Source organism: Ochotona princeps, chromosome 7 (assembly GCF_030435755.1).
Source record: "Ochotona princeps isolate mOchPri1 chromosome 7, mOchPri1.hap1, whole genome shotgun sequence".
Lineage (NCBI taxonomy): Eukaryota > Metazoa > Chordata > Mammalia > Lagomorpha > Ochotonidae > Ochotona > Ochotona princeps.
This window is the reverse complement of record NC_080838.1, coordinates 61,374,571-61,398,829: the sequence shown is the minus strand read 5'-3', so window position 1 is coordinate 61,398,829 and position 24,259 is coordinate 61,374,571. Positions and strand designations below refer to the sequence as shown.

The 24,259-nt window shown below is 39.1% G+C and overlaps 1 protein-coding gene across 30 annotated transcripts in view; it reads right to left on the bottom strand.

The window, feature by feature from the left end:
* Positions 1–24,259, bottom strand: part of SEC31A (SEC31 homolog A, COPII coat complex component) — a 70,784-nt gene that overhangs the window by 20,715 nt on the left and 25,810 nt on the right. For 4 of the 30 annotated variants that reach the window (XM_058667122.1, XM_058667121.1, XM_058667118.1 and 1 more), the window contains 13 exons: positions 23,330–23,566; positions 22,002–22,076; positions 20,761–20,799; positions 20,296–20,373; positions 15,120–15,195; positions 14,598–14,776; positions 12,619–12,745; positions 11,385–11,530; positions 10,079–10,252; positions 6,295–6,468; positions 3,014–3,106; positions 2,270–2,393; positions 375–716 (listed from right to left, as the gene is read on the bottom strand). In XM_058667122.1, coding sequence (XP_058523105.1) covers positions 375–716; positions 2,270–2,393; positions 3,014–3,106; positions 6,295–6,468; positions 10,079–10,252; positions 11,385–11,530; positions 12,619–12,745; positions 14,598–14,776; positions 15,120–15,195; positions 20,296–20,373; positions 20,761–20,799; positions 22,002–22,076; positions 23,330–23,566 — 1,864 coding nt within the window. The remainder of the gene's footprint in view (positions 1–374; positions 717–2,269; positions 2,394–3,013; positions 3,107–6,294; positions 6,469–10,078; positions 10,253–11,384; positions 11,531–12,618; positions 12,746–14,597; positions 14,777–15,119; positions 15,196–20,295; positions 20,374–20,760; positions 20,800–22,001; positions 22,077–23,329; positions 23,567–24,259) is intronic. The other 26 variants (XM_058667123.1, XM_058667125.1, XM_058667124.1 and 23 more) reach the window with 18 other exon arrangements.

Genomic DNA, 24,259 nt, shown 5'->3' with positions numbered 1-24,259 from the left:
AACTTCCATGAATGAGTTTAAGTTGCAAATAATTTTAAAAACCAAAACTTTCCCAATGAAAACACAAAAGAAATTAGCATCCACTAGATTGATTCCAAACACTACATTGTGCCTATTCATTTCTTAGCTTACTTTCAATGGTACATCACTTATTTTCTGCTAGTTTGAAGCTGTGGTTTTCCTAATTCAGCTGCTCAAGATATTATGAGAAGATAACATTTTCAGAAACAGTGTTAGAACTTGGTATGAGGCCCCCATCAACACCTCACAGTACCCATTTACAATCAGGTAGAAATAACACATGTCCCCATACACCCAGCTGTTCATGACCAAAGGAAGGAGGGAGCCAAACCACACCCCTTTCAAGCGCAGACCTGTTCTCTGGGACGCAGGCAGCTCACTGGCAGCAGGCAGTGTACCTGTTGTTCCAGGCGGCAGTGCATAAGCTGCAGATGACGGTGGAGCTCCTGGCCCGCCATGCTGGAAGGATGCTCCAGAGGAACGGGGAGGAGGGAGAGAAGCAGCAGGGCTGGAGGTAGGTGAGGAGGCCTGGTGCTGTGCTGCATAGAGCTGAGACTGCCCAGAATAGGAAGAAGCAGAAGAGATGTAAGGGGTGTTAGGGTAAGCGTTTGAGGCAGGAGGAGCAACAGGCTGCTGAGGTCGATACAGTGCTGACCCCCCTGTTCCGAAGGGATACTGCTGGGCTGGTTGATAAGCTACATCAAGAAGAAGAAACAGAAATTTTGGTTAGTTCAAGTTTATTCACACTACAACAGAAAACCAAAAGGCTATCTCATTCTAGGGAATTGATCTGCATCATTAGACTTAACCAAAAGTAAGCTAAAACCAAAAATGAACACTTAGACCAAATTTTGCTTTTGAGGTTCAGAGGCCTACATATACTTAAGAACCACTTAAGCCAACATTTGAAAAGTTCCACCCCCAGAATATTCTGCTGGTTATAAAAAAATCTCTGAATCATCAGACCCTTTTCTTAAGAATTTTCCTGTTCCTGTATAAAAGCTATATGAGACCTACTAATCACCAGATGGACTCTACTCAGAATAAACGACAGAAAAAGGTACATGGAGTATGGTGGCAGTTCAAAATCTGTCTCCAATAAAAACTGCAGCGTTAGCACTATCATGAATCAGTTATCTTCTCCCAAACCTTGTAAAATCATCGGTAACCCACATCCTGAGTCTGAGGGTCTTTCCAGACTAAGAGTCAATTCTGTAAGCCCTGAGAGAACCAGTACTTTAATGACTTTACACACTGCATGGAGGGAGTTAAGAGCCAATCAAGCAAGAGAGCCAACCAATGTTTTAAAGCAAAGACTTAAATTCAAATTAGGGTTATCTTTATGACCAAGTGTAGGTACCTAGCAGAACTGTGAAGGGCTTCTATCAGTACTCTCAAGCACATGTTCACACTGAGCACTTGAAAGAAACACTGTCTCGAATTTACATTCATGGAAAGTGGGAACATTATTTTAGCACAAATGGTGCTTATCTGGATTAGTTCTTGTTTCTGCAATTAATTGTAATTTTTATAAATTGTCTTGTAATTTTTCCATTTGAGATTCAGTGTTTCTTTTTTAATGTGATTTTACATTTGTTGAAACCCATAGAATAAAATAAATATCAACAAATACACTACTTTAAAAAAAGGCAATAAAATCCAGAAGCTCTACAATTCCAAGAGTACAAGCTAATGTACGCAAACTGTGGACTTTGGGTGATAATGGGGGGTCAGCGCAGCTCCATTGAATCTACCACTGCAGAAGCAGAGGTGGACGGACCGTGGGGAGGGTGGGCAGGTGGTGGCACTTCTGTTCAAGTCTGCTGTGAACCTCAAACTGCTCTAAATAGGCCTATTTTAAAAATACGTAAATAAAATGGATAAACAGCAGTAACAGCAAATGTCCCTTGGAACCACTTTTCCCAGAACAATTTACATTCCCTAAAGGAAAAGACTGCACTGTGTAACTTTTAAAACTGTATTTCTTTACGCTAAAAGTGTGGGACATCTGCATCTCTTTAACAGGTCCAAGTGATGGCTCAGGCAAAGAAGTCAAGTGCTTCAAACACAGTGAAAGGACAGGACTGCCCAGCCTGCTGATTCAAGCCGGATGCCTCCTGGGAAAACATGTTCCTCTGCTGCAGGGATTTAGCAGTCCTGTGCAGAACTGATTCGTACTTTGTCCAAAGTGAATGGCTGCTACATCAGCTATGCTGCTGTGAAAGAACATTAGGGTTGCACTACTTACGCTGTGGCTGCGGATAAGGTGGTACCTGGCCATGCACATGACCCGTAGATGTGGGAAGCGGAGCAGCAGCATTTGGGTTAATATTTCCATGCATTATGAAACCTGGAGGTGGAGGATTTTCTCCCTGGGAAGTAAGAATATGGTCAAAAAAAGAGGATTACATTGGAAGCAACAACCTCACAAGATGAATTTATACTCTCTGAAATAAAATTCCATGTTTATTATTTTTTAAAAATTTACTGCATAAGCAACATTGCATTTTATCTCCTCAAAATGATTTTTTTTAAACAGACATGTCCAAAAAATAACTGCAATGAATGGCCAAAGATGTAACAGCCTCATAAAACAGTGTCAGTGATACTTCTAATGCCACCAAGATTTTCCATTTCTACTAATTGCCATTACTATTTCATACTTTAGAATTATAAATATGTCAAAAAGGAAAATTTTATTTCTCCTCAAACTCTGCAAAGCTTAAAAAAAAAGATAAAGAAATTCTAACAGAAATTACATTTAAACCATTGATGACGATTTCTAGTTCAAGACATTTTTGAACTGCCAAAAAAAAGAGAAGGGATAAGGAAACTGCTAAAGACCGCTTCTTGCACCACAGAAGCAATAAAACACAGACAGAGAGGAATGGGGCACTTCAGAAAGGGGGGAGGGAAACAGATAACTCTCTCTATATGTATTTCTATTTAGGTGAGCAGAATCCTGCTCGAGGAGGAATAATGAAGGATATACCTGTGTGTCAGAGGGAGAGGCTGCAGGTGGATGGCTGGGAAGGGCAGTAGGAGTTTTGTTACTCCAGGTAGTGACAGTAGGGGCAATTTTAACCTGAATTGAACAAAGAAATACCAATCACAGAAAATAAAAAATGAAAATGTTAAAAGAAGAAAAAAAAAAAAAACCCTCAAAAGGTATTAATACTAGCCAGATGAAAGGCCAAAAAAGAGCTTCAAGATAATGTACATCAGTCAGGCAAATGCTTTCAAAGTAGTTGGGATACCAAACGGAAAACAGTCATAACAAAATGATGGGAGTGGGGCAGAAGAAACACAAATGTGAAAAACATAAATCAAAGCACGAGGACAATGCCATTCAAGCACCAAGAATAAATGGGAAAAGTGAGGTACTAAAACTAGGATAAGAAGACACAGCAGAAAAAATTGTTTAAAAAAGTGATTTTTGAAGCATTAATAGCATTCATGCCACCATTACTGTGCAAACATCCTGACAGAAGTCCCATACAAGGCTTAACAATCACACTGCGAACACTGAAGCTGAATCTGTAGCCTAGCCCTCTCTTTAGCAGCAAGGAAGGAAGGCAAGGGCAAGAGAAACGCGGGGTCGGCTAAGGTGCCTCTCACTCCACCATGAGCAGAGATGGTGCTCTGCGGGTCACCTGCTTCCCAGCCCTGGATTCTCACATGGCACCACGCGACTTGCCTTGGAGTCCAGTGCTTTCCAATGTTACTATAACTAAGATCTTTTTTGTCAAGTAAATCTTGAACACACACACACACACACAAAAGAAAGGCAGAGCTGTGCTGACTGGACTGGGAGTGGAAGTCCTGTTAACCTGGCATCCTGTTTGTCCTGTCTACAAATTCCTCTTTAAAACCACAAATCACTGTCTTCACTTATCTAAGGTATTATATATTTTAATTTAAAAAATGCTTTATTTATGATTTAACTTTGTTTTATTTTTCTTAAGACACAACACTGGTATCAATTAGAACAAGTCTTTGAATATTTTTACCTTCTCCCACAAAGACTTAGTTAAATTCAACGATGGAAAGAGTTGGTGTTCTAAGGCAGGTGCTATGGCACACCGAGATGTCACTTGGGATGCCAGCACCTCTATATCAGAAGGCTAATTTGAATCCTGGCTGCTCTGCTTCTGATTCAATTTCCAGGGAAGACACTGGGTGATAGTGCAAGCAGTTATTAAGTTCCTGCCACCCTCCTGGCTTTCCATAGCCCAGTTCAGCTGGTTTTGAGTGCTCGGGGAGGGAACCAGTGGACAGCAAATCTTTCTTTCCCTCCCTCTTTTCCTCCGACAAACTTCCAAAAAACAAATAAAGCCTCTTGCCCCCTCTTGCCTTGCTTTAGTACTCCAAGAAAGCATTTGCTCTAACACAAGTACCTGGGAGGTTTAATATTTTGGCCATTGAACAGCCACTTAAAGCTGAGAGTCAAGCTCCGGGTTTTGAAATTCTGGTTGGTTGCTTGCGATCTCAGTTTTCCTAGACACCATCTGCTCTGTTCCACCTACCGCAGAGACTTTGAAAGTCTGCTACAATCTTCAGCAGGGTAGGGAATTCATGTTTGTGTATCATTTTCTTTTTTGTATATTATTTTCACCAGTATATACTCTAGTACAAGAATACTAGGTATTCACAATAAACTCTCTTATTAAATGAACAACAACAACAAAATACAGAGAATTCTAGTTACTTTCAAATGTAATCTATCCTGGTTAGCTACCAATCAAAAATACAACAGAAAAAAAAAAGATGATTTTTTTTCCTTTTTAAACATTTCATGATTGGATTTTTTACTCTCACTACAATGAAGTGCAAAATGCTTGCCAATGCTATTACCAATCTGTTCTATTTAAAACAGACAAGGTACTTATTAGGTTTGCTATCAGTTAAGTCCACACATTACATACTTATGGGGAGATACTTCTCACCAAACAACATGAAGATTATCTCTGCTGTTCTGGAATTCGAAGTTTATACATGAAACAGTAACACAGTAAGAAGCCACATTTTATGTAACTAAACATTTGATAATTTAAAAAATAAATAAGATTAAAATTGTTAATCCTTCAACATGCTCTAAAACCTACACCTTCATAAACCTTCTTTTGGTCATCAGCTTTTCTCTAATATCCAAGTCACCCAAAAAATGTGTATTCTGGATACTCTTCATTGTGTAGATACAAGCAACAAAAGAAACCTATACTAATGAGTCACAAAAAGATGCTCAAAAAGACTATTTACTAAAAATACAAAATTAAGCCACTAACAAGAAAATTCCTGCTACTGTACTCAAGTTTATAGAATGAATCAAACAGAAATTCAAGTACAGATGTACAAGGCTGGCACTGTAATGCAGTGGGGAAGCCGGTCCTAGTTTAAATCCCGGCTGTTTAACTTCTTGTCTAACTCCCTGCTAATGCTCCTGGGAAGGCAGTGTGAGACAGAGCAAGTCCTTGGGCCGCTGCACCCATGTGGGAGACTGAGCTGGAGCTCAACCTCTTGCCTTTAGCCTGGCCAAGCTATGGCTGTTGTGAACATCTGGCAAGTGAATCAATGGAGAGAAGCTCTTGTTCTGTCTCTCCCTTTCTGTCAACCTCAGAATAATACTCAATCACTTTCAGACATTATTCAAATAAATAAACCATGAAAGAGACGGATATACCTTTAAGGAGAAATAATAAAAAATAAAATTCCCTATAGAATCCAGAACCAATTTACAGGTAAAATAATCTGTTTGACCAGATTAATGCAATGATTTATTTTTTAGACATATTTTATTTTTTATTTGAAAGGCAGAGTTACAGAGAGAGAGGGAGAGACAGAAGCAGAGTTCTTTCATCTGCTGGTTCAATTTCTAAATGACTATAATAGCCCAAACTAAGCCAACTCAACACCTGAAGCCAGAAGCTTCCTCCAGGTCTCCCAGATGGGTACAGAAGCCCAAAGACTTGAGCCTCTGCTGCTTCCCAAGCCATTAGCAGGGAGCTAGCTGCATTGGAAGTGGAGCAGCCAGGATACAATCTGGCATTCATATGGGACGCCACAGCCACAAACAGAACCTTAGCAGACTATACCACAGTATTGGTCCCATGCAATGACTCTGAAAAGCAGATCATAAATGTCACTTTGACTTATCTAGAAAGCATTAGTTCTAAGAAAGGTAACATGTGGTCTACTTTTACCATATCAGAGCTGTCTTGTCCAACAAACAGAAACTTTCAATTTGAACAGAAACACATAAATACTCTTACTCACATGGGGATAATATTGCTGAACTTGCATTCTTGGCATCTGTGGGTGGCCAGCAATTGGCCCAGGTCTACCCTTGGGCATCGGCTGCCTCTCATAAGGAACTTTAGCTGATTCTTGCACTGATACAGGCTCTCCTTGTGCTCGACGAAGTCGGTCACGAAGCTGCACAATATTTGGCTGTAAGTAGCAAGAGGAAATTATTAGAATTCACCCTAACTACAGCAGCATATTGAAAGTCCTAAAGCAATACGATCATTCAGGAGACCCCACTTGATATGTATTACACCACAGACCTTGACACTTGAGGACCTGCCATTATGATTTCTAACATTCACAACTGGCATTGGAATTCAATGACCTACAGTATAAGTTACAATTTAACTGAGGCAGTAGTTTGAATTACACTCATATCATTATAGCATGACTTCCTACTTGTCACTGCATCTCTTTTGAAGTTTCCTTGTGGTTAATGCTCCCAAATGACAAAACTAACTTACAATATACACTAAAGGAGACTCCCAGAGAATATCAATTGAAAAAGGTAGTAATGGATGAAAAAAGTGACCTAAGACAAATGAAATTTAAAACACTTTTGAAATAAATTGAAAGATTCAGATTTGTGGCTCACATAGCTCTACAATTATACAGACTTAGAAAGGTATAAGTTGATCACGTTCTAAATATTTGTCAAATAATAAAACAATGCGTTAAAATGTTTCAAGAAATATCTTTTAAAAGACTAGATAATCCTATAAGTTGGCTACAAGTTCAAAGGCACCATTTAAATTTCTTTTATTTATTTATTTATAATGAAAAGGCAGAGCTAGAGAGAGGAGTGACAGAGAGAAAGAGAGCTCTTCCATCTGCTGGCTCACTCCCCTAATGGCTGCAACAGTCAAAGCTGGCTGATCTGAAGCTAGTAACCAGGTGCTTTTTCTTGGTCTTTCAAGTGAATGCAAGGGGCCCAAGGACTTGAGCCATCCTCCACTGCTTTCCCAGACCATAAACAGGGAGCTGGATCAGAAGTGGAGCAGCAGGGACACAAACCAGGACTAATGTGGAATGTTGGCACTTGTAGCCTGAGGATTAGCTTGCCAGCCCCTAAATTTTTTCAGATATGTGTATTATCTTTCATGGAGGAAAATTTTATACAACAATAAACTTGAAAAAATAAATTATGAAATTTCAAAAAGTTAACGTCCTCATAAAACTGTAGTGGCAGTGTTACCATAAAGAAAAAAACTATACTCCTAAAACGAATACTTTCATTAACAATTCAGAATTCAGACAGGTAAGAAGTGGATCCTAGCATTAAATGTCTGCAAAACCAATTAGAATCCTGGAGCACATCAAGTTTTATAGTTTTATTCACTGAAATTTATTGATAATCCCCTATAACACACAAAATATTGCAAGCAACTTTTAAAAAGTCCATCAACTTTATAAGTCAGTTTAAGACTATCCAAAAATCCACCAAGTTCAGCAACATTATGCATCAACACAATAAACAGCTAAATACTAAAATGAAAACAGATATGAGAGAGCTGAATAATTCCCTATAGCCACTTTAAGGTGTATAGCAGCCGGTGCTGAGTACAAACTAAAATTGAAGGGTCAATGAAGTAATCACAGGATGTGGTTAAGAACTTGCACTGTTATAACATATTGATTACTCAATACCATGTCAATTAATTCTATAATGTTGTAAATTGTTGTTGATGTTGTGCTGGGGCTTCTAATTCATCGGGACGATATTATGCCAGCTCTACCTTCAGACCAGAGAGGGTCTCCCCAAGAAACTGTTGAATTTAACTGGACAGTAAGATGCTGGACTCTACGCATGCTATATGATTGCAACGAAAGAATCTTCACTTAACTGGAACTGTAATACTGCACCTAGGTGGAGGAATCCTCCAAGGGGGGAGGGCACGGGGAGGGGAAATCCCAGAGCCTATAAATCTGTGTCACATACTGCAACGTAATTAATAATTAAAAAAAAAGTCCATCAACACCCAGAATAACATTAATAATAAAAAGTACAGAGGGTTAAGTCATCACCTGTGATGCCAGCATTCTGGCAGGGCATCATTCCCTTTCCTGACTGCTCTACTTCTAATTGAGTTTCCTGCTCATGCACCTGGAAAAGCAGCAGACGAATGTCAGGGCCCCTGCTACCCACTTGGGAGATCCAAACAAAGCTCCTGGTTCCTGATTTTGGCCTCGTCCAGCCACAGCTATTGAAGCCATTTAGGTGAATGAATCAGCAGAGGAAAGATCTCTCGGTAACTTTGCTTTTCAAATAAACAAATAAGTCTAAAATAAAACAAATAATCTAGTGAGGTTAGGGCAGTGCCACAGCTGACAAAACCTCTGCTTGCAGAGCTGGCATCCCATCTGGGTGCCAGTTTGTGAAAAGCTGCTCTACTTCTTATCCAGCTCTCCACTCAAGGCCTGGGAAAGCAGCAGAAGATGGCTCAAGTCCTCAGGCCCCTGCATTCAACAGGAAGACCTGGAAAAAGTGCTTGCCACCCAGCTTCAGAGTGGTCCAGGTCTGGCTGTTGCAGCCATTAGGGAGTGAAGCAGAGGGTAGAAGACTCAAGTAAAACAAATAAATCTTAAACAAACAACAACAACAACAACAAAAAGTTGAGTGTTATTATACACCAAATAAGGAAAATGAATTAGAAATGTAAAGCAATTGTTCCTTATAAGTAGCAACAGATTAAAATGGATTCAGACATCTGCCAGTCATGAAAACACTTAGTAGTAGCATGTGAGTAGACAGAACTTTCTGGAACATTCCAATAAGGATTAGGGTGCCCACATCTCATACTGCAATACCTGGGTTTGAATCTCAGCTCTGTTTCCAATTCAAGGAGCACATCCAGGGATGTAACAGGTAATGACTCCAATTGCTAGTTCCCTGCTACCCGTATGGGAATCCTATATTGAATTCAGGTTCCTGAGGCTGCTGCTATGGCACAGCAGGTTAAGCTACTGCCTATAGCACCAGCACCCCATTTGGGCACCGGTTGGACCTCCAGCTGCTCCAGTTCCCACTGAGCTCTCTACTAACGCGCCTGAGAAAGCAACAAAGGGTAGCCCAAGTGCTTGGGCCTCTGCACCCACATGGGAGAGCTGGCAGAACCTCCTGGCTCCTGGTTCTGGCCTGACTCAGCCCAATTGTTGTGACCACCCGGAGGGTGAAACAACAAATGGAAGATCTGTCTCTCCTTCCACCCTGTCTTTTAAATGAAAAATAAATCTTGGGGGTTGGGGGTGGGGATGGGAGAACAAACTCCAGACTCCTGGCTTCAGGATGGCCCAGTCCTGACTCCTGTAGATACTTGGAGGTGAACTAGTATATGGGAGCTCTCTCTGTTTGTGTCTGTGTCAATGTCTGTATACCCTTTAAATAAATGAAATAAGAAATTAAAGCAGGGTGAAAGTGCCACACAGAATAGATTTCCTTGCTAATATCTGTATTATAATATGTGGGAATCCAGACACTTTAATAATCACACCTGTTTCACTAAGCACTAACATTTCTAACTTTCCAATATTAAATATTCCTAAAGGGATCTTTCAAACTACAAGAGCATCCTGTCTAATACAGATCAGGTGTCCTTAAAATGATCCTTGAAGAACTGTCATTAACATCTACCCACAGTTGAGTGATAGAAATCCAACTGTTCCAAAACATCCCACCTACCCAGAGTACCAAGTGGTGCTTACTGGCCTCATCTTACTCATACATTAATGATGACAAACTGTTCGTTCTACTGACCTGGTTGGTGTTGTCAGGAAGAAAAGCCAACGCTGCAGTAATACTGCCCTGGGCAGCCAGCAAGTTGGCGTACTGACTCATCTTCTCAGCCAGCAGAACCCCCACAGAATTAGTGTCCATGGCTTGGGTGAGTTGTACAGCCTTTCGCAGAATGACAACTTTCTCAATTAGATCCTAAATGAGAAAAAGAAGGAACAATCCAGAAAGAAACTGTCAAAGATATCAAAACCATGTGAGGAAAAGGAAGCAAGAAAAGATTCACAGTTACTAAGAATTTCAAAATCTACTAGAAATATAACACCTATTATCAACTCCCTTTGGAAAGCATGGAATAGCTGACCACTACTAAGGTAACTGGAAAAGTTGAGGAAGAAGAAAGTCTCTTACTCACGGATAAGGACAAGGTTACCACCTTCCCCTAACCATCCAAATCCTTGCCCAGCAATCTAAAATAGGCAAATATTCAAAGTGAACAACAGGAAGTTATCTGCATGTTGAAACTATGTTTTAGCAAGTGGGGGATGAACATCATATCATCTACACACATTGCACCATTTACCCAAAAAAACCCCACACTATTATAATATGACTCACACACAAAGGCACATGACCCTCAAATGGGCACACTGTTTTAACTCAACATTTCTCATGCTGCCCTTCAACATGGCAAGCCAGGCTTCACATAAAATGGACAGGCCTATCTTATCTGTCTACTTTTGAATAAACAACTTCAGTAATGTGAATCAAGTGTTTTTCTCCCAGAAGCAATTAGATGGAAAACCTTAAGATTTACATAATTAATTACCTAGTTGATTTGTAGTTTTACAATGATGCTACTGAAATCATAAAGAAACATAGTAAAATTTGGCTGATTTATGTTTGGGGAAAAAAATTTCAACATATAATTAAGAAGTCTATGAGAATAGTCTTCACTTTTACTTTGTCTCTTAACACTGAAGATTCTGTATTGGACTGGGGATGCATTCTATTACTCAGCCTACATGACTTCCTTCTGTGCCCAAGGCAGAAGGACCACTGGACATAGGGACAGGACCATGAGGAAAAAGAAGTGATCACATTGGGACCATTTTTGCTGCAATGCCATTTTCCTATAGTATCATCATGGATTTTGCTTTTTCAAAGACAGCAATAAATGCTTACAATTGACTATGAAAAAACTCTTAGAACACAAACTAGGGTGAAAGCAATGAACTTCGAGAACAATGAATTTCTAGAATATATCTTGATTGTATACAAAGTAAAAGAAAACACTAAAATGTGAGGGCCGCTTGTTTCAGATGCTAACCTGAAGGGACAGAGGACTGCTTCCATCTTGAGCTTTGGTCCAACACGAAACTAGCTTCTCGACATTCCCAGCACAGATATAGCAGAGACAAGCCTGCGTCTGCAGGAGGCTATCTCCTTCCCTTTCAAGCCTCGTTCCCAAAAGATCTACAAAACCAAAGCAAAGCAAAGTAAGATGTTAAACAAAGCAATCTGTATGTGAGGCTGTGAACAGCCCATTAAGATTCTCATAAGTATGGATTAAAGTTCACACGAATGCCTAAGAGAGACAAAATCATTTTAAATGCTCATAAAATATTTGTCAACTGAATACATGTAGGTGACAGACTGCATGGAATAAATCATGTCACAAGAATCTGTATCTGCATAACTTATTTCTATTAATTACGAAAAATCAACTGGAATAGACTTCCCAACGGTAGGTAGGTTCAGTATAATTTATGAAAATAGTTAATACCCTGTTGTTTTCATATTCTCATAAGCCTTTAAGGTAGCAAATGCCTGTTTCTTTTTTCCTGTACTAAAGCTTGTTTTCTTAAAAATAACATTTATTCCACTGCCAGCACTTTAAACATGGCCTATGACAAGAATTCCTATTCAAATGTTGTCATTCCTGGGATCGGCATTGTGGTACACCAGGTGCAGATGCTACAGGTGATGTCAGCATCCCACGTGTGCAACAGTTCAAGTCCTGGCTGTTCTACTTCTGACTGAGCTCCATGCTAACGCACCTGGGATGCAGGGGAAGATGGCCCACATATTTTGGCTCCTGCCATGGAAGATGTCTTTTTCTCCCTTCTCTCTATAACTTTTTCAAAATAAATAAATAAATAAATCTTTTTCTTTCAAAGTGTTGTACTTCTTCATTGATAACAGGCAGCATTCAATAATCAGGGCTTCCTTATGTGTCATTTTATGAATGAATGAATTGAGGCTTAGAAATTATTTTTTCCTGAGTGATACAGAGATAAACGTAGTAAAAGCAAGATTCTAACTCAACTCTTTGGTTTCTGTCTACAACCAAAAAGTATTGCTTTTAAACTGTTTAATAATCAGAGAACTAACGCTAATAATTTTGACAAGAACACTGAAATGAAGACTTTTCTTATTTGCTGCAGATATATTTGTTAGTTTTGTCATGACACACTTAAAAAATTTGCAATAATACTTGTATTTAATATTTACAACAATGATAATATTATACACGTGAAGTAAATATAAAGCCCATTTCTTACCACAAAGGGCTGAGAACTCATCTGGTTTTGCGTAAGTCAACACTGCAGCTAACGCCTCTCTCCAATTTTTAAGGTCACAAGACTCTACAATCTCTTTCCAGTTCTTCATCACTACTGCAGTGATGAGCTTAGGAAAGAAAAACAAAGGGAGAATTACAAGTCTTTGGTATATCAACAAAAATCAACCCTGCCTAACCAAGCATATCTTTCATAATTACTTGTGCTGGTACTCCATGCCAAATAAAGCTGTAGCAAAGTGAAGCACATCCTTGAGCCAACAAAATGACGTAATAGATTTTCGCACAATACATAAAACTATACTAACACACCAGTAAAATATGAAGAAGAGTAGAGATGGCTGTCAGAACTTTGAACAGCAAGATGGGACGTGATCTGATGAATCAGGACAAACTACCTAGGCATGTGGACTTCTGAGATGTGACAAGAGGCCACACAGGAATGAACCTCACCAAGAAGAATAAGCTAGGGTATCTGGCACAAGCCAAGCCAGAGTTGCAGCCTAGCATGTTAGGCCCTATCTGCAATGCTGGCATCCTGTGTAAGCAACTGAGTCTCAGGTGCTCCACTTCTGCTCCAGTTCCCTGCTACTGCACCTGCAGTAGTATCAGAAAGCGACCCAAGCACCTGGGCCCTGCCCATGGAGGGGAGACATTCGTTGAGCTGTGGGCTCCTGCTTTCAGTCTGGCCCACCACCAGCTAATGTGATCATTTGGAGAGTAACCCAACACATGAGAGATCTCTGCCTATTTTTCTCTCAATCTCTTCTCAAATAAAATTAATAAAACATTAAAAAAAAAAAAAAAAAACAAAGAAACAAAGAAAGAAGAGAAAGCAGGGGAACGCATTCTAGGCTCAGTTAGAAACTGAAAAACACTCAGTGTGTTGAAGATATGCGTCCGGGAAGGGTTCATGTGATGAGGCCGTGGGAGATGAACAGCACCCGAGGCAGGCACACTGCACTAATTCCTACGGATAACAGAATCCGCAAAAGCTAGTATTTTATGATGCGGAAAATAACAACTAGAAGGCTTAAAAGTTTTTTAGGACTTCTATGCCAGAAGAGACTCAGAATATGAGTAAATCTTTAGCCACAACAAAGGCATTTATAGGTATATAGCTATTTATTATTTATTAGCAAAATATTGTAAATTAAATAAAGTATTAGAAATAAACCTTATAAAGTACAGTAATAAAATTTTTATAGCAATCTTAAATAATGTGGGAAAATGCTTACAATGAATGTAATCTGTAAATGAAATCAAATACACACACATACACAAGTATGATTATGACCCTGCTTTAAATACATTAAAAATACACAGGAAGAGGAATAGGAATATTTTTTATTAATTTTTGGTTAAATTTTTCTACAATTTAAAAGTAATTTTAACTTTTTAAAAATATTTCATGTATTAGACCCAGTGCGGTAGTCTAATGGTTAAAGTCCTCACCTTGCATGCACTGGGATCCCATATGATCGCCGGTTCTAATCCTGGTGGTCCCGCTTCCCATACAACTCCCTGCCTGTGGCCTGGGAAGCACTAGAGGATGGCACAAAGCCTTGGGACCCTGCACCTGCATGGGAGACCAGAAGAAGCTTCTGGCACCTGGCTTTCGGGAGTGGGAGTGGCCTAGGAGGAAAATACTGGCACCTGGCTTTGGACTGGCTCAGGTCCAGCCGTTGTGACGGCTTGGGGAGTGAATTATCGGACAGAAGATCTTCCTCTCTGTCTCTCCTCTTCTCTGTATATCTGACTTTGCAATAAATATTTAAATAAATCTTAAAAAAAACTATATATGATAACAACAGAAACTGGAATAATTGTGTCAAACTTCTAACAACTGTTTCTAGGTAAAGATATCATGGAGGGTTTTGTTCTGTTTTTATCCTTCAAAAATCTAGAATATGAGCATATTACTTATACAATATGTTATTATTTATTCTTAAAATAACATACCCTGGTAATTTTGCTTTGGGATTTGGCAAAGTATTTTGTCTGTGTTCGAGCCAAAAGTTCTTTTCCACCTGCTATGGCCAATATAATGGCATCAGCCATACGGTTGTCATGTAAACAAAGGTCAACAGCACTCTCAAAATTCCCCGTCAGCAAAGCTTGAGTAATTAGACCATCAATATCTGCAACCAGAAAGTAACACCAAAGTTAAACAGCAACTATCAAAAACAACAAAAAGTACACATTAGCAATTCATACACATACACACATACACACACACACACACACAAACACAATGCAATGTGAACTACTGGTAGATAGAATGAGCTAGAATTCATACAAGAGATCTACAGAAATATATGTAAAATATAGAACCATACTGTATGCGATCCCAGGCACGGATCACATATGCTAAATGATAGCTGAGTTTAGCAGTGGCAAAATCTCTACCTTAAACTCAGAGCTGCTGGCTTTCAAATTTAACGAAAGCAATAAAAAAGAAAAAAGAGCAAATGCTTTGCTTACCCCCACTGACGGAAATATTAAATGTTCCTCCAGCTGAGGGTAGAAATTCAGACTCTTGTGTTTCCTCTTTAATACGCTAGGAGATTAAAGGAAAAAAAAAACCCAGCAATTTAATCAAAATGAAACAGTCTGCCATGATGTGTTGGCAAAACAAAATTTGTAAATGATTATTTACCAATTGACTGGATGACACGCCAAGAGTCCTAGAGAGATTCTTAGATCTAAGTGTCCACTAAATTCTCTGACTCTCCTAAGTATTAACACCATTACACAAAAAGAAATCTAAGGTCATCAAGAACATTGTTAAACTGAATTGTATATATTCATATTGTATATGGGGATATTTATTATTGTTGCCTTGAAAGTTATGATCAAAATGGAAGACCCTTTTCTTGGATACCTCAACCATGAGAAGATTTTAAGTTACACTATTTAAGATTTTTAAAGAGCCACTTTTACACATATTAACTCCATTTACCAGGTATGGTTATAAGGGCTATGCTTGCTTGGATTATAAAAAAAATAATCTGTAAAACAGATGATTTATGTAATAACATGACTTACAGTATTCATAAACTCAAATCCAATTATACAGGCTACTATTCTCTAGAATTAGTCATACTTCAAACAGCAGGTTACTCTGGAAAAATTTTTTTTTAATAAACAAGTTGCAAATTTCTGAAATCCGAAAACTGATTAACATAAATTTAATATTTTCATTGGTTAGAAGAAACATATTGCAGGCATTTTATTGGCAAATAACTGTGGTTTTCCTTCTACTCACAAAAATTCAAAAGAAAAATCTTAGAGACCAATTTATTTATAAAGTTCTTCTAAACAGTTTCAATACAAGATAAAAGATCTTATCTTCAGTGGTTAAGGTATGTACCTCTACGATTGTACATGTCTAATATTCAAGGTCGGGGACACTTGGAATAGGATAATTTCAGTGCCGAGTACAGCATTATGTCTTCTAGTACTTAATGTTGACTATTACAGAAGAATGTATGATCCTAATCTTTTTTCCCCTATTAAAAGGTAGCATTTGGGCCTGGTGCAATAACATAGCGGTAAAGGTCCTCGCCTTGAACGCACTGGGATCCCATGGGGCGCCAGTTCTAATCCCAGCAGCTCCACTTCCCATCCAGCTCCCTGCTTGTGGCCTGGGAAAGCAGTGGAGAACGGCCCAAAGCCTTGGGACCCTGCACACGTGTGGGAGACCCAGAAAGGAGTTCCTGGCTTGGGCTCTGGATCGGCGCAGCACCGGTTGTTGCAGTCACTTGGGGAGTGAATCATTGGATGGAAGAGCTTTCTCTCTGCCTCTCCTTCTCCTCTCTGTACATCTGCTTTTCTAATAAAAAATAAATAAATATTTCAAAAAAATTAAAAGGCAGCATTTGAGTTTAAAAACTCAAAAATGAAAGAAAGAATCTAAGTTATTCACATTAAGAAATAAATCAGACGGCCAGTGTCGGGGTATAGCATGCTGAGCTTCAGCCTGCTGCACTGGTATCCCATATAGACTTGGTTCAACCTAGGTTACTCCACTTCCAGTCCAGCTCTCTGCTTATGGCCTGGGAAAGCATCAGAAGATAGCCCAAGTCCTTGGGCCCCTGAACTGATGTGGGAGACCAGGAAGAAGTTCCTGGCTCCTGGCTTCAGACTGACCCAGCTCTGGCCCTTGTGGCCATTTGGAGAGTGAAACAGCAGATAGAAGATCTCTCTGTCTCTCTCCTTCCCTCTCCATAACTCTGCCTTTCACTTAAAAATCAAACAAAAGGGAATAAATCAGAGATACTTATCAAAGATATTCACTGAAGAATTTACAAAAAGTACTTTAAAAATTAATTACCTTTCAAACTTGCTTTCTAAAAACAATTATTAAATCTGTATTTATGGAGTTATAAAAAACTAAATGTAGCTAAAAACATAAAATTTACTGTGTCTTAGGTACCTGCGATGTGTACGTTAACTTTAATAGTAAATAGTATCACTAAGGGAAGGGGAAAACAGAATGTTTGCCTACTTAAACACCATTCTTTATTCTTTTTATTTATTTATTTTTCATTTGTATTTTAAGAGAAGAGCTTTATTTTCAGTACTTCTGGGTGGTAAAAGCCTAGATGTCATTTTCTCTTCCCTCCAAGTTAACCCACCAGTCAATTTCTAAAACCATAACACACAATTCCAGCGGACATGGATCCAGGCACAGACTACCAGCAATGAAACTAGAATTACTTTTTAAGGCACTTGTGAACAAAACGAAAAAGTGTTTTCTTAGATTGAAAACTACTGTTTTTAACCTTGGAACTGCCTACTTTAAAAGCAGACTTGGGAGGAATGGGGAGGATCTGGCGCTATTGCTCAACTGGCTAGTTCTACTTGCAGGTGCTGGCAATCCATATAGGCACCAACTTGTGTCCCATCCAGATCCCTACTTGTGGCCTGGGAAAGCAGTGGAGGATGGCCCAAAGCCTTGGGACCCTGCAGCTGTGTGGGAGACCCCAAAGAAGCTGCTGGCTTCAGATCAGCTCAGCTCTAGCTGTTGCAGCCATTTGGGGAGTAAATCACTGGATGAAAGATCTTTCTCTCTGTATCTCCTTCTCTGTGTAAATCTGCCTTTCCAACAAAAATAAATCTTAGGAAAAAAAAAAAAGCAGACTTTGAAACCCTAGTTTTCTGATCATGGCCCTAGTATCACCACATAAATATAGTGGCTCTCATTCTGGCAACCATACAAGGAATGATTCCCAAAGTTGCTTAACATGTGATCCAAGGCAAAGCAAACTTTTCAACACCCCCAATGAGCCTCAGCTAATATTCTGCATCCCTCCTCCCTGAAAACCAGTTGTATTTCATTTCACCAAAGTTGTTCTTTCTTCTTCTAACAACTGAGTCTGAACAAGACCTGGATCAGCTCCAGGTGATGGTGGATCCACTGCTTAAAATGCTGGGGATCCCACCCAGCTCCCTGCTTGAGGCCTGGGAAAGAAGCAGAGGATGACCCAAAGCTGTGGGCCCCTGCATCTGCATGGAATAATCAGAAGAAGCTCCTGACTCCCGGCTCCTGGCTTCGGATAGGCTCAGCTCTGGCTGTTGCAGTCACCTGGGGAGTAAACCAGTAAATGGAAGATCTTTCTCTGTCTCTCCTTGTCTCTGTAAATCTGACTTTCCAACAAAAATAAATCTTAAAAAAAAAAAAAAAAACCCATATTGGGTGGGTATTCTGCACACTGCTTAAGCTGCCTCTCAAGATATCCACTCACAATATCACAGTACCCGGATCAAGTCTGACTACTCTGCTTCCGATGCAACTTCCTGCTAATGGGCCTCGAAGGCAGCAGATAATTGTGCAAGTAATTGGGTCCCTGCCACCTACAGGAGAGACACAGATGGAGTACAAGGTTATTGATTTTGGCCTGGCCTCGTCCCAGATGCTGCAGGCATTTGGGAGTGAACTATTGAAACATGTGTGCTTCTTTGTACTAAAGTGAAATAAAAGAAAAAAAAAAAACATTGTGCACAGGGATAGCGTTTGGCAAAGTGGGTAAGATGCTTGCATCCCATATCAGATTGCATAGGTCTGAGTCCTGATTTATCAGCAGAGATAGCTCAAATAGCGGAGTCCCTGTCAACACATGGGAGGTTGAATTCAATTCCCGCTCCTAGCTTTGATCTGGCCCATTCTCGCTTGGTCAATACAGCCATTTGGAGAGCACAATAGCGCTTGGAGGACTCACTCTGTCCCTGCCTGCTGCTAAAATAAATGAATTCTTTAAAAAAGCTGTATGATTCTAACCAAAGAGATGCTTAAACACTATTTTTTTGTAAGTGAAGGATCAGCATTGGGGCACAAACGGCTAAGATAAGCCTTTGATGCCATCTTCCCACAAGAGTGCCAATATGAGTCCAGGCTGCTCCACATCGGAGCCAGCTCCTGGCAAATGCATCTGATAAAGCAGCAGAAGCTGCCCCAAGTACTTGGGACCCTGCTACCCAAGCAGGAGACTCAGAAGAGGCTGCTGGCTTCCACCTAGTCCAGCCCCAGCCACTGAAACCAACTGGGGAGTGAACCAGCTGATAGAGATCTGTCTCTGTCTCTCTGTATTCCTCTCTCTCTGGCTTTCAAATTCATACATAAATCTCTTTAAAAATTACAGCGATGGTTAGTTTGTTAAGTTACCTATTACTCATATTGTCCAATGGTTGTCTACTAGGCAACACACAGTTAATCTAACTGTGCATAAATAAAAGTATCTGTATATGCCCCTATAATTTTCTCTAGGTATTCCCAAATTTAACTCTAACTTTTATGTCTTAAACATAGCCTCTATTCCCATCTTGCATTAATGCTATTAGGAGATCTACTTCTAAAAAAATTTTTTTTATAATCTTGTAATGATGTTTAATAATTTATAATTATTCATAATAATGAATTATTTTTATAATTTATTTTTATAATTTAGTGAAAGATTATACAAAGTATGGCAGGCAAGACAGTTTCATATCAAGAACAAAGAAAAAGTCAGAAATGAGATGAGAATCATGAACTTGCTGATTAATTTTCAAAGACAACACAGAAAGCAAGAAAAGTAAATTACAGTGTTGTTAGTAGTTAAAAAAAAATCTCCAAAGTTAAATGGAAAAATTTAAGGATACAACCCTGTGTTCAAGGACTCTTTTCAGATAGTTACAAAAATTTATCAGCTACATTAAGGATACATTGTTAATAAATGACAATTTAGTTTAGTGAAATATACTTGCTAGTCTAAACTTCAGGACTAATTCAGAAGTCTATGCCACTGAGAATGCAACCTAACATTTATGTGCCATAAAAAATTATCTTTATGTGCAATGCCAAGTGGATTTCTGAATAAAATCCCTTTTCAGTTTGCCATGTTATCTGACCTAAAAGTTAAATCTCAAATCAATTGTTAATTTCAATATAGGAACAATTATATACATATATTACATCTGGAAGTCAGATGAGAGAACTGAAGAGCTCAGAGATGACATTTCCTTTGGTCTACAATCAAAATGAACAGATTCCTATCTTACGCATCTCTAAAAAGGCAATATATTCCAATTTCCTTATTTAAGAAGTAGTCGGGGAAATTTTCCATATTTCACCAGATACACAAACATTTGTCCAATATAATGCAAAAAACATCAGTACCTCTGCCAAGAGCTGCTCCTCGGCAGCAGGGCTTTCCTCCCCATCACTCTGTGCTCCTGGGCCAGAGTCTGTAAGAGCCTTTGGTACACGAAACAGTCCCAGAGCAGGAAGAATGCAGCAGGAAACGAGGATTAGTCATGAGGAAGACAAAGACCCAATCAAACAACATTCAGAGCCATTTAATTTAAGAAACACCATTAGAGGAAAAGCAAGGGTCCCCCCAGCCACAAAAAGATGTTCATCCCAAGTATCTGAGTAGTAATTGTTGGCTCTGCCATTTCTCTTTTACCAAATTCAAACATGCCAAGAGAAAGGAATGCTGTGTGTCAGCTAAACTGATGCTATTTTATGACAAGAGCCAGAATCACCATTTATTTTTCAAATCTGAAGCGTAAAACAAATTTCTTAAAAATTAATTTCCTTTTTGTCGTTATGCCCTAACCAAAACTTTAAACGCCTTCTTACCACATCCGTTCCATCCACTTTGTTCAAGGCCAAAGCAATCTGAAATAAAAATAACAACTCACCTACTAAACAAAATTCTACTTTGAGGTATACAGAACATGTTTACATGTTATTCCATTCCCAAGAACAATAATCCACAAAACTTCACAGGCATAGTATGTTTAAACAAAGAAAAAAAAAGCTGTGCAGAACTGGCTTTAAAATCTTCTACTTTCCTTCACAGAGAAATTTGCAACGCAGATGTCACCCTGCTCTGCAGTTCAATGACAAAACCAACTTGAAAAGGAACACGTTTGCTTCGACTTGGCTTTAAAAAAATTGATTTTTAAAAATATTTCTTCAGCTACTCACTATGAAAAAGAACTGCTATTACAAGTATTTTGAGAATCAGATTCTAGTTCCTCTTTTTTTTTTTTTTTTTTTGCTATCAGGCATGCAGCAAAACTTTCATATTAATCTTTGGCAAACCTAAAAAATTTGTAGCACCATGAGGTTTAGGCTAACGGAAGAGTTAAATATAAAAACTCTAAGAGTGAGCAAGGATACACAGTCACTAAATAGTGGGGCTGTGATGGGATCGTTGGCCAGACTTCAAAGGAACACTGATCTGCTCCTAGAATGGACCATATCCAACCTGTGATGCATGGATGCTACAGAGGATTTCAGTCATTTCCAAACAATCACCAACGCTAACACAAATTACACAGAAAGAGAATATAAAATACTATCTTTAAGCTTGCGAAGTCAGGGTACTTTTACTATTACTGATGTTGGTGGCAAAACAGTGTGTAAGTCCCCTTTTCAGAAGGACAACATAAAATTGCAACATGACCCCCTCTTTTCAAATGGCAATCTTTCCATTATTGAAAATGTGGAGACCCTAGGTGACCTTTCATAGTTTCCTTCACCCTCAAGGTCACTGGTTACACACCGCATTAAAATGTCAGAGTTATTTCCAGAGTTTGAGGTTCCTAAGTGATTTAACATTAACATTCAAGGCCCAATTATCCATAACAATCAAGTTTGAACTGAATTGTTTCTGGCAGCTTCTAAATACAAGTATAACTTTAAGTTCTGAATGTAACAACTGGTATTTGCAACTTCTGTAACCAAGCACAAATTCTCATTAAATGCTTATTAATTGGCTTGAGATAATCTATGTAGAGCTTTATAAGAAAAAAAGTCTGTCAACTAAATATTTTACTCGTATAATACAGTCGTTCAACTTTCCCAGACTTCACCTTCTTTCTCAAATCTTCCTTTCTGTATCCCAGAAGTTCAAGATATTTTCCACGAGAATCATCCTCAAAGTTCACCTTTTAAAAAAAAGATACAGTCTTAAAGGCCTAATTTAAAATACTTGCTTTTATAAGAACTGATAAAAATTCAAGAACTATTAAAAAATGTTTAAGGCCCATTAAATCATCCTAAAGATTCGCTACTAGAAAGAACTCAAACAACAATTTTTTAAAATCTGCTATTTTAAAAATAATTAGTATTAGCAACAGCCATTGTTAAATACAACTCATTTTGAATTTTAATTTTTGCAAAGACAATCTCACGTCCAGTGTTATAAGAATGCAAAGTTCACACTATACGAAACAGTCTATCCCAAAACTCTTCCCCCAAACTAATACATAAATATAAAATATAAAAATGCAATCTACAATATTTTCCCATTGTCCTTAAGTGGATCTAGTAAAGACATGTAAATGGTACGTACTGGGTTAATCCTTTTGTTCATAAAACATTTGGCACAGCAGTTAACAGCTGTTCGGGATGCCAGCATCCCATTTTAGAGTGTGTAGGTTGGAGTCCTTATTCCACTTCTAATTCTAGCTTCCTGTTATTGCACACCTTGGGAGTCAAGAGTAACTGAATCTCTGCCTCCACATGGAAGCCTGGATTAAGTTCCAGACTTCAGTTTGGCCCTGCCCAGTCTATTGAGGACATTTGTGGAATAAACCATTAGATGAATGGCTGGTCTCTGTCTGCTTTTCAAATAAACAAATAAAAATAAATTCTTCCAAAATTTTTTTATATCAGGCCATTCAAAGTAGAGAAGGAAAAAACTCCAGCTATAAGACAGATTATTTGCATTTTAAACTTCATGAATTCAGGCAATCATACTTTTCCAACTGCTTCTTAAATTAAAAGGCAGATACAGAGTATAAGGGGAAAAAGTTTAAATATGCAGGCAATAAAATGGCTTTAGGGCCAGGCATGATAGCCTAGTGGCTAAATCCTCGCCTTGCACAAGCGGGATCTTACATGGGCTCCAATTTGTAAATTAGCAGCTCCACTTCCCATCCAGCTCCCTGCTTGTGGCCTGGGAAAGCAGTCAAGAATGGCCCAAAGCCTTGGGACCCTGCATCCACATGGAAGACTCAGAAAAAGCTCCTCTCTCCTGACTTGGGGTCGGCTCAGCTCTGTCATTGCAGTCACTTGGGGAGTTAACTCAGCAGATGGATGATCTTTCTGTTGGTCTTCCTCTCTGTAAATCTGACTTTACAACAAAAAGAAAATACATCTTTTTTTTTTTTTTAAAGGTTTTAAATACTAATTTTACCTTCAAGAAGGACCAAACATTCTTCTCAAACTCAGTCTGGGAGGCATCAATTTTCTTCTGGCAATAGCTGATAAATCCTTGAGACTGTACAACCTGCTGAAGCTGGTCTGACCGGCTGAGGAATTCCTTTTCTGTTACAACCTGGCTGATGAAGACCTGCTGCTGCTGCAGCTGCTGCTCAGCCCCCTGTGGAGACTGCACTCGGACATTCTCGAATGTAACCAGCTTGCCTCCAAACTGTGCAGGAACAAAGGAACAAAATCAGTCTCCCTGCAAGGAGGTAACCAAAAAACGAGCTTATTGCAAACCTGGAGAGAACTGCTCCTGGCTCCTGGCTTCAGCTCAGCTCTGGCCACTGTGGCCACTTAGGGAGTGAACCAGCAGACAGAAGATCTTTCTCTTTGTCTTTCCTTCTCTCTGTAAATATGCTTTTCTAATAAATCTTTGGGGGGAAAAGTGTTTGGATTATTTACACATCTTTAATGAGAACTCATGGGGATGAGGCTCAAGTCTAACCATGAAATTTATGCTCTGCTTCATATACAGCCCAAAGGTAATTTTTCACAATATTTTTAGTGCACCTATATTCTGACTGCAACCCATCTGAGAAGGTTAGCTACACAATTTTGCACCTGTGGTGTCATGCAGCACGCTAAAACCTTTGAAGTTTTGAGGATTTTGCATTGCAGACCAGGGATGCTTAACCTATACAACAATTCTTACAGGGGAGGCATTGTGGTCCAGCACAAGTTAATTGCCATGTGGACACCAGTACCCCACACAGGAGTGCCCAGTTTAAATACTAGCAATTCTGAGCTGCTGATGCTTTCCTGCTAATGCATGTGGGAGGCAGCAGATGAGGGTTGAATCCTTGTGGTCCTGATACCACATAGGAGACTTGGATGACATTGCTTGCTCCTGGCTTCAGCC